This window comes from Lagopus muta, chromosome 2 (assembly GCF_023343835.1).
Source record: "Lagopus muta isolate bLagMut1 chromosome 2, bLagMut1 primary, whole genome shotgun sequence".
In the NCBI taxonomy this organism is placed as follows: domain Eukaryota; kingdom Metazoa; phylum Chordata; class Aves; order Galliformes; family Phasianidae; genus Lagopus; species Lagopus muta.
The window spans coordinates 107,017,388-107,030,579 of record NC_064434.1 but is presented as its reverse complement, the minus strand read 5'-3'; the positions used below and the strand labels follow the sequence as shown (position 1 = coordinate 107,030,579).

The window sequence follows — 13,192 nt, the reverse complement described above, 5'->3', positions numbered from 1 at the left end:
TACAACTAAGTCTGACCTCAACCAGTTTCCTTTTTTTGTTGATGTTGTTCTTCTGCAGTTTTTCAGGCTGAGGAGCAGCTCTGCTAACTGGTGGCCTGAAAGAAACGCGTTTAAAAGAGAAGCCAATCAATATGTTTGAAAGCAAAACCACAGCATATGTTTTAAGTACAGAAAGCGGCCAGTTGCAACTATGTGTTTTTGATACCAAGCTTTTAGCATTTTATAACACACACAGTAATCATATGCATTTTGATAGGGAGAGCAGAAACAACACTCATGTTGATTTCGGGGCGGAGTGGCAAAACAGACCACCTGAAAATGACTGTTTAAATTCTAATGATTTAAATCCTTTGGAAAATCCCTGAGTACTGGCTGACAGTACATTGCTGCTTTCAGGAATGATCTAAAAGACTTTCTACAGCTGGCAGCTGACCTTTCCCCAGCCTTGCTTCTGAGAAATCCCATCACAAAACCTTGACTTGGCAGTAATAAAATCATTTCAAAATCACATTAAAGATAAAAGTATTACATTTTAGTCTGTGTAAGTCATTTACTGTATGAATCTGAGGAAGGCTAAGGGCAGCAAAGCATTTTATATAACTACAGTTGCTGAAAGTAACTAAAAAGACAAATGGGAAACATGGACTGAAAAAAAAATTACTTGTGTAAATGGTCTTTTTAAAGACAGAGAACATTTACTTCTATGAGATGCTCTAACTGCAAGTCCAGAGGCTACAGTGAACATACATATGACTAAAGGGAGGCAGCAAAGGGGATATTCAACTTGATCCTTCTAAGAAAAAAGAACAGGCACAAACCTAAGAGGAGCAGAGCGTGTTGGACCCATAGAAGTTCATACCTAACACAGTCCTGTTGCACTGGGTTCACTCAGGATGACCATTAGGTTCATTTGGGCGCAATGACTATCCCTTTCAGGTAACAGGAATTAAGGAGAGCTAAATTCTAACCCAATTGGCAACAGCACAGACCCAAAACATCGCAGTGGATTACCAGCAAAATCACCCCAAGAAATTTGGCCTTCATCACGTTTGATCAGCTTTTAGCTAGAATATGGGCCTGGTGAGAAGGTCAGGGTAGAAGAGGTGATAGCAAAAGAATCAAAACTGATGTTATGGTTAAATGCTTGCTCCAAAACATCACTCAATGGCTGCTGTTATTCACACAAAAACAGTTCACGCCATTAAACACTAACAGCAGATTCTGGGGGCAGGGTTAAACCTGGCCTGAATTTATTTAAGCTCGAATCTGGAAAACATTTTCACAGCTTAAGATTTCAAAAATGAATGAACTTGATATAAAATTTATACGCTGAAAAAATTAGATTGGTTTGTTCTTTTACTGTGACTCTCAGTAACTCCTGTTTTGCAAAAATGACTGCAGAGGAATGAAATCCCTTTTGCTTAATGAGAGCTGATTTATCTGGAATTGCATTTTTATGAAAGCTCTTAAGGACAGCAGTTGATGAAACACATAGCCAGAACGCACTGCTACATGGCTTATTTTGCAGGAATAAGTAGCATGAAAAGCTGGGCTCTAAAAAAGACAGAGCAGACTGAAAATAAACAAACCAACTCGCTTCTCAAGCAAACAAACAAACTCATTAATACTGGAAAAGTACATTAGATCTTGTGATGTTGAAAGAGTAAAAGAGTTACCTTGATCCCCTTGTAAGCAGCAAACAAAGCCAAGTAAAAAACTTAATACAGTTTAGGCATATTTCTGACCACTTTACTCATGCACAAGCATTTTTAGAGTTGATCAGTCATTCCCTCGTGGCACAAAACATGCTATTCAAGCATGCCAGCAAAAACTAAAACAGAAATTAAAGAGTGCACCAGTCTACAAATTCACGAATACCATACCCTGGCATTACTGGCTATATTCTTAAGATCCTACAGAACAGGGGGGGGAAAGGAAGCTACATCACTGCTTCTTGCTCACTTTATACTGAAGCAGAATGTGATTCCATGAGTTTCTCTATTTTCAGGTACCTGACAGGGATGGAAACTGCTAGAAACTCAGCAGCCTCATAAGCACTGTAAAGTTTCACACAATGGATGCTTGTTTTCTCTCCTAGCTCAACTTGCAATTTAGCCTAATAATCGTTCATTGGGAGGCCAACTTATGTACAGGACAGCTTGTACTTGCTGTTCACAGGGAAACAAGTACCTTTATTCTCTCTGAGTGGTCGATCAAGTTGTTACGTAACCATCGGTGGTAATTGGATTCAATAGCAGTGCAATCACCATAGAAAAGGGATGGAGGAAGCTACTGCAAAACTCAATTGTCTTACCAAATAAAAACATTATGTGATGCTAGAAAAGCAGACACCACTTCAACCCAGATTTACTAAGGCCTTTGAATCAGGCCTTATGAAAAGAATCAATCGTTTTTTTGTATGCTTCCTGCTCTTTTTTCTGTTTTAGCGTAATTTTCAGAGGGATCACTTCTACATTTCTTTACCTGGGCATATCTTCTAGAGTGTATGACAACAGCAAGCCAAAATTTTTCATGAAAGCAGAGAACACTACCACTATGACATGACAGATAATCACTAGATAGTAAACATGAGATTTAATTTGGAAACATACACATACACACATGTACTTGAATATATAACTGTTCACAGTACACACAAACACAAACGTTGTGTGCATTCATATATACATATATATGTATGTATATATACACACGCATTCGTTGCCTTATAATCACCTCAATAAAAGAAATGTAAAGCAGCACCAATTTGATTTTCATTTGTAGCAAATCTATGACTACACCTAATCTACTTTCATACATAGGATGGCAGCGTCAAGACAAGAAATTCGTGCTGTAGGAAGTTACAAATATTTACCCTTTATGGCCTATGCAATCTGCACTGTACATTCACAGCAATCTGTGCTTTTTCTGTGCTGTGTTGTTAGTACTTACTTGACAATTCCCTGCCTCCAAAGGAAAGCAAGTTAAAACATAATACAAGTATTAACGGTTTCTTTTCAGTGATGTAAAGTAAATGCGCTTATATTACGTTATGGGATGAACGAGTTCCAGGGAAGATAAGACACAGTCAGACATTAGAGAGCTTTGAGTTCTCAAAGTACTGCAAATACAGCAAATAAAGTTTCTGTTACTGCTGATTATCTTGATTATGCACTTACACAGGTATCCACGGGTACGCAGCAGTGAGCTAACTCCAGACTGAAACTGACCAAATCTCACCCTCTCCCCTTATGGGCCTTAATGCCAGAATGTAAGAAGGTGCAAGTGACAACTCACTGCCTCTCACTTTCCCAGTAAGGCTACACGGAATGGCCAAGACCAGGAGCCTAAATCCTGGGTGGGGTGAATGGGCAGCATGAGGACAGAGAGCAGCAGATGGGCACAGCAGAAGCTGGGTGAAATGGGGGAGCGGACAGGGGAGAGAAGTGGGGCACCTTGAGGAAGCGGTGATCTTAGAGAACAGGGTCCCCCTGCAGTAAAGGAGTCAAATGCCTTTAGATAGAAATTACAGGAGAGAGAAAGAAGACCCAGGAAAGCGTTATGATATATTCCATGGGATGGGATGAACAGCTCATGTTTTTAGAGCACATGGCATAATTGCTTTCTGAAGAGACACACTGTCTGCATCCCTCACAAGTTGGCAAGAATGCAAATACACTGTTCTGAGGCCAATGGGAACAGAACTGGATCTTCAGAAACAATGCTGCATGAAAGCAACAAATTTAGTACTGTGAGGTTTGCTTGGACAAGAGATTTAAAGCCCAAGGTTAAAAAAAACAACCAAACGGCTCATTTCAGAAGGAAAAACACAGAAGTGGCTTTTAATAGTACATTTTCACTAGCTGATGAGAAAAGGACTCCCAAGAGCCCCAAAACTGCTGTGAAACTCCTGGCTGTAAGAAGCGATTCTGTGAATTCTAAACCTCTGGATTTTCCCATCCCAACACACACAGGAGTTCTGTATACCACTTTTCCTGCTGTTACTTCTCCCTTAGATATTGCAGACAACATGACAATATCCTACTTCTTCACATAGCGAATCAAAGCAAAACTGAAACAAAAGCAGAGGGAGATATAAACTGCAATCTGAGTTGCCTTTTAAACCTTATTTATGCTTTTACAGGTATGCTGATGCACTCTTTAAAAAAAGAAAACAAAACGGCACTGCAGAACAAATGGTGGTGATAAGCCAATTTGATATTCTTGTAAGGGAACGTATCACTGCATTCACATATCATTCGAGGTCAGCCTCCAAATGTGAAATGAGCAGAAAAGCAGGTTAATAAATGTGATCAGTTCCGAATGAAATCTGAAGGCTTTCATTTTTGAACAAGCTCGTTGTTCTAAGTGTCTCATAAGGCTGGTAATCTAAACGGCCGTTGCAGAACAGCCTGCTTGCAGTGCATGTAGATCTGTCACACACAGCGCACTGCTCAGACAGCACTGTCCACGTGGCCTCTCAGCCAAACCCTGTTTGCCAAAACAAGGAACACGCTGCACCCTGCTTGAGGCAAAATCTAATTTGCTGTCTTAGATTAAAAAAAAAGTGTAAAATACCTGAAATCATGAGACTTCTGGAAAACTCTCTCCATGTACATCAAGGCATTACTGTTAACTTAATCTTAGGATATTCTATACAGTTTCTCCTTTCTTAGGCTTCCTTATGAGCGTGTTTGAAAGGAAGAGGCTTTTCCACTTTTTTCATTATTCCTTACATAAATTCTGACATTTTATAGCTCTGTTTTTTGTGTAAGTAAAAACATTTGACCAGTAGTATACTAAGAACTTTGGGGCTGGAGGTAGAAACATCAGAGGTAGGCCCATTAGCGTCTTTTCCCCATGTAACAAAATCTAAGCTGTATTAGAAACAGTACTTCTTAGATCCTTCCTGGAATACAGCCCACACAGCAAAAAGCTCTCAAACACCTGAATTTTTCACATCCATCTCAGAGCAGAGCACTTCTCAAGTTCAGACAGAGAAGGGTCATCGCATGATGTGCATTGCAGCAGCACCACCACCACCCCACAGTTGCACACCCACTAAGAGTCACACAGATGCAAAGGACCTTTGGGCCAGCTTTGTGCTGACCTGTGGGAGAAGTGAAATTGACTCTGAGTTCAATAGGTTGGCAGGGACAGCAAAATTATCAGTCACAATGTGTTCAAGCCCTGGGGACAACTGTGATGAAAACAGCATGATGCCAAATACATTTAGGATGCATTAACTTGACATAATCCTGTGAGAAAGTAAAAGTGAATTTTCTATAGGACTCCACTCATTCATAAGCACCAGACTTCTGTTGAAATAAGCCAGCTGTTGTTCTCCCCACCTCACATACGTGTTTTTCCAGACATGTTTTGAATTATTCCCACCTACACATCAATACAACGCAGATTAACACTCCAAGCTTTTACACTGCACCCATACAAGTGTGCATGTAAAAGTGCACGAGCAGATTCTGTAACCATATGCCCAATAATTGCATTTTGGGTACAAAAGCTAGTATTTGTCATTTGTGGGGGCTCCTTTGGAAGCTTATAAGTCAGCTCATGCTTTTGCAAAGAAATAAATAGTCAATAGAGTTCGAAGAAGGAAAACATGAATTCTTCAGATCAGAACATATGATTACAAACGATGCGCAATAGCACATGGGAACAGGCTTGAGACAAGGTGACTCACAGGAAGTGAGACACCATATGGTAAGAAAACCGAAAAGTAGACAAACATGCTAATGCTGCTTTTTGTTTTCTACACATTCAACTTGCTTAACAGGGTTTCCCATCACCAGGTGTGTTACAAGAGTTCTCAGTTTATGTAAAGTCATGCAAATCAAACTAAATGAAAGCTGCAAACACAGGATAGATGTTAGCGATTAGCAGAATGCAAAACGCAAATAAATCTTTGCCTTTGGTATTAGTAACAGAAATACAGTCTTTATGCAAGCCTGTTTTACTTCTTTTTTCATGAGTTCTTAGCCAGCTAAAAGGGTCCCAGTTCAAAAGTTAGCCCTTGTACAAAATAAAGCACAATTCCTCCATAACACACAGTATAGCTTACAATTGTCCTGGATTGCCTGGGACAGTCCCAGCAGTGCCCAAGGGGTCCCGCGGTGTGGGAGCACTGCTCTTGGAGCTCCCACACCGTGAGACTGCTCCTGCAGCACCTCTCATTGGCACCCCACTTCTGTATCACACAGGTGGAGCAAGGAAGAGAATGCCAATCAGAGGAGCAAGAAAGGAAGAGAAAAATAAGGGTGGGGGAGGAAAGGAGGACAGACACGGAAAGGGAGAAGAAGAAAAACAAGAAGGTTGGGGAGAGAGAAACAACAATCAATTAATTATCTTAACCAAATGCACCAACTAATACAACCACAACACATTTAGATATTGTCACTCAGACTCATCTCTCCTGTTTCTTTTCCATCCTAAAGCTGTAACTCCTGGCAGAGATGACAAAACTGGGCACAAAAATATTAGACCACAATTGATTTCAAATTCTGCAGGCAAGATGTACTGTGTGCTTTCTACCTCCCTCTGAGACATTTGCAGAATGATCATTACTTTCTTACGTAAATAAATAAGACAGGAGAAGTACATTTGATAAAGGGCTTTCATTTTCTTTTCTAAGGGCAACTCCTTAACATTATCCCCACGATTGTCACCTCTGAGTATTTTGGCCTTTACAATCATGAGATTTCTCCGCTGACTTTGCTTAGGGGCCCAATGCTCTGGAGAAGGTCAGCATAATAGAGATTTCATTTTGCTGGATTATGCTGAGCATAGAACACCTGCTAAGCAGTAAAAGAGGGTCCACAGCAGCTGCTCAAAGCCACAGTCCTCCTCAATCAAGCGGTATGTCAAACCTGTCCTCCTACCCTTCCTCCTGTGATGTGAGAGAGCTGCTGGCTCCTCTCTTGTGGTACAAAGACCAAGCCTTTGTATTAATTTGCAGAAAGTCATCTGTAAGTTGTTGGTTCTTTTCCAGATGGGTGGTGGTTGTTGCAAACCCTTCCCTTCAAAACCCAGCACTGCCCACATCAGCTCTCATCCATATACTTGCATCTTGGCAGGAGACATTAACACAGCTCTAGACCAAACTCATCCTGAATCGTACAAGTTGTTATTTTTAGAGGCACAATGCACTTTGAGTTTTTCAGACATACCATTCTTAACAGGCTCCTGCAAGCTTATTAGCTTATTCTAGCAAACACAAAAGTTGAATTCCCTGTTAAATAAAATTTAGCTACAATAAAAAGGAGAACAAAACAACCATTTTCCTGAACCAGAATTGTCTACTAGGCATCACATCACATTTGAAGCATTTTTGTGTTTTATAAACAGGGAGGTAACTTGTTCAGAAACAATTTACCTTCAAAATATTACTATTCAAAGAAAGAAATGAAGCAAGCTTAAAGGCCTTGTTCCCAAGAAGCTCAAATGAACCGTTCCAGTTATCCCTCTCTAATAGAAGCTGGAAACATTCCTGTTTTTATCTTTCCTTTTTCTTTTTCTAATTTAAACTTAATTTGTTTCATTTGCTTCTACCCTATACCAGTGAAAACTCAAACGTTCTGCTCTGCTTTCTCAGACATAATGAAAATACAGCAAGGAGGGACACTTCTTTCTTCTTAGATCCTGACTGCTTTTGCAATGAAGCAAACTGGCAGTTTTTGAGGCCTTGTGATTATTTCACTCTTGCAAACCTGAATGGTCTTGTAACAATTTTCAAAATTTATACAATATGTGAAGATCTCAGAGCATTTGTAGTATGCGAATCCCAACAGATGCACAATCCTTGGTTCATAGAATCATAGAATGGGTTGGGTTGGAAGGGACCTTTAAGATCATCTCGTTCCAACTCCCTGCTATAGGCAGGGACACCTTCATCTAAACCAGGCTGCTCACAGCCCCATCCAGCCTGGCCCTGAATGCTTCCAGGGAAGGAGTATCCACAGCATCACTGGGCAGCCTGTTGAGCCTCTCACCACCTTCACAGACTCATTTTGGAGTCTTCATACAGACACATGACACAACTATAAAGAAGAAAGATTTTGGATTTGGGATATTTTCTCCAGACAATTTTTCCCCTCTAAAGACCACCAGGGTTTCCCACATAGCTGCCTGAAAGAGAATGGTATACATCCTCTTGGTCCCCTTCTTCACATCTGAAGGAACTGGGAAAGGCTACTTTCAGCAGTGCCTTTGCAGAAAAAGTAAAGCTTTGCACACTGGTGTCAATATTACTTGATGCCATCTCACTCAACCCAGCGCACAGATACTTGAGGACTCCGTATCCTGAAGGCCTGTTGATTTAGAACCTTTCCTGGACACTGACAGCTGAGTATTTGTAGGCTTTTTATTTTGTTTGGCTCAGCTTTCACTTACGACCCTCACAGGGGGAAGGAGAAGTTTTCAGGAAGCTTTTGGAACACAGTCGGACACATATTTCATTAGCTGCTGCATTCTTTGTATCCTCAGAAAAGATGAAATCTGGCACAGTTAGGAAATTTAAGTCATCATTCAAATGTCTTTGAGAAAAGTCAGCTTCACCCTGAAGCACTCAGAGTTGAGTGTCAAGATTCTGGATAAATCGTGCACAAATTCGTGACAGCTGTGGTCAATAGCTGAAGTCTTTGGCAAACGCAGTAGCCAACACATTAATCTCATCTTTCTGCATCCAAAAGCCACCACTTTCCACAAAGCCTTATCCCAGCACAATATGTCCAGAAACTGCAGTTTTGCTACATTTCACCATAAATTTTCTGCTTCTAATTATTTGGCTACAAATTCTAGTAATTTATACGAACGGGATGAAGAGAAGGAAGCAAATGCTTCTTTTCCTAACGAGCCACATATGAAAGGTAAGGGGATTTCTGACAAACTTATCAGAAAAGCAAATTCCAAATACTAAAAATGCCATTATATTAAAGTAACCGAAACCAAAAGAGTTTATATATAAAGATGAGAATAGTTGTGATTCTTTAGGAGAAAAGATGGTAAAGACAGTTCTTTGTTTTTTCCCCAGCTACTTTAAAATGTACTACACAAACCTGTTGATTATATAGAGACAGGATGAAGGAAAAAGATACAGAGAACATTAAAAATTACCTTTTTGCTCTCTTATGGCATGGATAATTCCTTCCAATACTACAGTATTTTACTTTTACATACAAGCATTATGAAAACCATTATGGAAGTGTAAGGCAACCTCACCACAGAGGAGGTGTCTACCCATTTAGGACCACCAGCTATAATCAGGACGGGCAGCGAGGAAGCAGTTGGCCATAGCAGAGGAGCTTCCTGCTCCAGTGAGACTTCACAGTTTTGGATAGCATGAGGAACATTGCCATTGCACTGTGGATTATGAGTGTGTGGCAAACAGGAAGCCTGTTTCATTTTCCTCATTGCACGCTGCTCTGTGGATACATTCATTTCAAAGGGTGCCTTCTTCCACAGCAACAAAGCATGTTCAGCTAGATCAGCTTGTGCAGTGTAGGACTGTGGACAGACTCAAAAGTTACAAAGCCTTTAGGACATGTGACAGAGTGAGGCAGTCTCCAGGAAACAGAGCACTCGCTTGCATCTGACAGCAAACACATGGCCAGGTACCAGAGAAAGAAAAGTTCCTGAGGGCTGTGGTGATTTTCAGTCCTAGACTGAAAGTAGTGCTGAAAAGCTGCAGAATAAAAAACCTGATGCTTATATTGTTGGTAATTCACCAGCACAAACCAATTGTAAGCCTGGCTTAATCGGTCAATTACACTCATTCTGCATTTGCTCTTGCATCAAGGCTGAATAAAGCAGCTGGAAGGTAGAAAACTTTTTGGTGTAAAACATTTGTCCATCCTACTATTGATACTTGTTATTTCACGTGTAATAATAATAACTTAGCAGTATGTCCCAAAAATGGAAATTTTAAGTTCTCTTTCCAATTCATTCTCAGCACATCTGTGTTCGGTACCCACCAGTATTCACAGACCTTAATCCTTCAGACAACTTCATCCCAAAAGGGGAGTAAGATACAACTGTTACCAGTAAATGCCACAGCTATTTGATCAATGGGGGAGCATTCTGTACAGATGTCTTGAGCCTGAATCCAGTTCCAAGTTACTGGCTATAGATCCTCCTCTCCTGTCCCAGCAGTCCTGCCCCAACCAGACTTTTTATTTACCCACTCCCCTAGACAACTGGACCCCACTCTCTACACTTATTATTACCTCTTTTCTTTACTGTCTTCTCTTCCCATCCACTGATGTTTTCCAGCTTACTGCTGTTTTGTTTTCCCCAAATAACATGTGCTGTAGTAACAGCCTGACAAAATTTTAAGTAACTGACAATCTTCTCATGACAATGTCACCAAGAGCCTCAAGTACACAGGATTTACAGGCTCCTCCTTTCCCAAATGCCTTGCTGCAGACATATGCCTGTGTGCTCTGATCAGAACCGAAAATAACTGCAAATGTGAACAGGAGAGAAGACTACACTCGCAGGTGTTTTAGTCACATACATACTTTTAGCCATCACACCAACATATTGTAACTGACCAGGAGCATTTTCAATACTATCTTACGAATTTCAAAATTCCTGTCTTATTTCTAAAGACCAGTTTGAGCGAAAAGAGATTCAGAAGAATGCAATCTACATTTGGAAATGAACGCCCCTGTGTGACATACCTCTCTTCTACTGAAACTTCCTTCAGCTGTTGATGTGGTTTTGTCCCCTCCATTTCTCGGATGCTTACCGCATAGATCTTAGTGGTATAATCAATTGCTTTTTCTCTTGCAACATCACTATCATAACCTTAAAATGTAAAGCAGAGTAAAACAAATTACCCTTGACTCACGGTGGAGGAATAGAAAACACCAACAGAAGGAAACAATCCTACCAAGCTCTCCCTATGCTGAACTTTATCACGCTGACTTCAACCTAAACGTGTGTGAGGCCTGTGGAACAAAGACTAAGTTAAGAATGTGTGTTATATCATCTTTTTTACCTCCATCTTCTTCTGCGTCTGTGTCCGACTCTTCACTATCAACCAGCTTACTCTCCTGAATGCCCAAAAATTCTCTGGTCCAGATCATCAGAGCTGTATCAGCACCACCTACAGTCAGCAGCACGGAATCATTGTGTAACCACCGGACATTGGTCACCTGTGCGCTGTGACCCACATACTTTTTGAATTTTGCATGTTGGCCCTGTTGTACAAAGAACACACATATCAGCAGTTTGATATGTCACCAACACTGTCTTCCCTAATTTTTTCTCCACTAGTGTCTAAAAAGGCAAATAAACACACTTATTACCTTCACTGGATATGAAAAAAGCTTCACAAAACCAAAGTCATCTCCCGTAGCTAGTAATGTTCCATCTTTTGTAAGAGTAGCAGCATTTACAACAGTGACATCACTGTGCATGGGCCAAATTCCTTCACAAGTAGGACCAAGAACACACGTCCAGGTATCCCACTCAATCTTCTCTAACTGCAATGAAAATTTCACTCAAAGAAGTCATCTTAATACGTACCTGATACATGCTGTTCTAATGCTTATATTTCTCCAGTGTCTGATATTAACTTAATTTTTTATATGTTTTTAGAGATTTTTCACTGTTTCCAGCTAGTTAATACAAAATTACACTTCTGCATCAAAAGCCTTAAAAGTAACTTTAAACATTCCCACTTCCCAAAGGTAAGCATGATTTAGATAGAAATCTCCTTCAATTTTTAATGAGACATTAAATGCTGTCAGCTCTGTACAACACTTATGTATCACAAATTATACCATTAAAAACCACGTCATACTGTTTAAAGCTGATTTTAAAACTGTATGCACACTGATTACAAGGACAACAGGTGGCTGTTCTGGAAAGGAGCTTATGGGAAACCATCACTATTAAACAACAACAACAAAAAATGTTGAGATACAAACAAAAACTTTAAATCCTAATATTTACAAATGCTGGAAGGAATAAATGATCCTAAATCTACACACTGTAAATATAGTATTTTTAAAGGAAAAAAAACAAACCTTTAAACAAAACATATGCTAACTTTGAGCTGTCTAGAAAAATAACTGTCACAATGAAAGAAATACATTAAGTACAACTCATACCTCAGCAATTCTTATGACATGCCTTTTCCCCCTTGGTGCTTCAAAAAACAGTTGTTCCTTAGCACCAGAATTGACTTGCAGTAACTTTCCTGGATATAAAATAAGAATTTGTTACAGATCTTATTCATCATTATGAATATAATTAACTTTTTATTGAATGAAGAAGTATGTTAACAAATTATCATCCACAGAGTTATTTATAGCAAAATTAAAGAAGATGCTTATGATCACTCCTGAAGAATCCTACACTCTTGATTCACTACACAGTAATATTTTAAACATGATTCAGCATCCTTGAAGAATTGGTTTTCCAGCCAACCATTTTCTTTTGATTTATATTGAGTCTATTTGAATCAAAAAGTAAAATATAAGACCACAGGAGTAACGTGGCCTTCCTATCTGACCTGTATCACACATTAATCCTTTACAGCTAGAAGTTCAGTTAGAGTTTCATTGTACCACCAGTACCTGCAATATCCATATGCCTATTTTTTGTTCTTGACTATTTGCAATGTGCTATTATGTTGTAGAGAAGAAAATGAACCATACACCCCATAGAAAATATTTTCTGGAGATTCTTTTGCATTTGTGATTACTGCAGAAGCAGAGATGGAGCAAAGAAATGAACATAAATCCTGGGAAAAACACAAGCAATACAAAAGAAAGGGATACAGTCATCCACTAAGAACAATCAGGAAACGGGGAATAAAATAACTAGCAAGAAATAAAAGGTAGCTAAGCCTGTATGTAAGAAATCTTAACAGATGAAGCTTCTCCAAATCACAGAATCACCAAAGTTGGAAGAGGCCTCCAAGATCAACCAGTCCAACCGTCCACCAATGTTTCCCTGCTAAACCACATCCCTTATTACCACATCTACACGTTCCTTGAACACCTCCAGGGATGCTGACTCCATCACCTCCCTAGGCAGCCCGTTCCAGTGGCTGAGCACTCTTTCAGAGAAGAAACTGTTCCTAACATCCAACCTGAATCTCCCCTGGTGCAACTTGGGGCTTCTCGTCCTATCACTAATGTCTAGTTTTGGTAAAATACCATTAAGA

At 39.8% G+C, this 13,192-nt stretch overlaps 1 protein-coding gene across 9 annotated transcripts in view; it reads right to left on the bottom strand.

Moving 5' to 3' along the window:
* Positions 1-13,192, bottom strand: part of EML6 (EMAP like 6) — a 109,501-nt gene that overhangs the window by 17,274 nt on the left and 79,035 nt on the right. For 7 of the 9 annotated variants that reach the window (XR_007374866.1, XM_048935211.1, XM_048935212.1 and 4 more), the window contains 5 exons: positions 12,132-12,220; positions 11,325-11,501; positions 11,015-11,216; positions 10,695-10,821; positions 17-95 (listed from right to left, as the gene is read on the bottom strand). Coding sequence is in view for 7 of the 9 variants with exons in the window: in XM_048935211.1 (XP_048791168.1) it covers positions 17-95; positions 10,695-10,821; positions 11,015-11,216; positions 11,325-11,501; positions 12,132-12,220 (674 nt within the window). In the remaining 2 variants the exon portion in view is untranslated. Of the gene's footprint in view, positions 1-16; positions 96-1,676; positions 3,122-3,746; positions 6,206-10,694; positions 10,822-11,014; positions 11,217-11,324; positions 11,502-12,131; positions 12,221-13,192 lie in introns of those variants that run through there. The other 2 variants (XR_007374867.1, XM_048935218.1) reach the window with 2 other exon arrangements.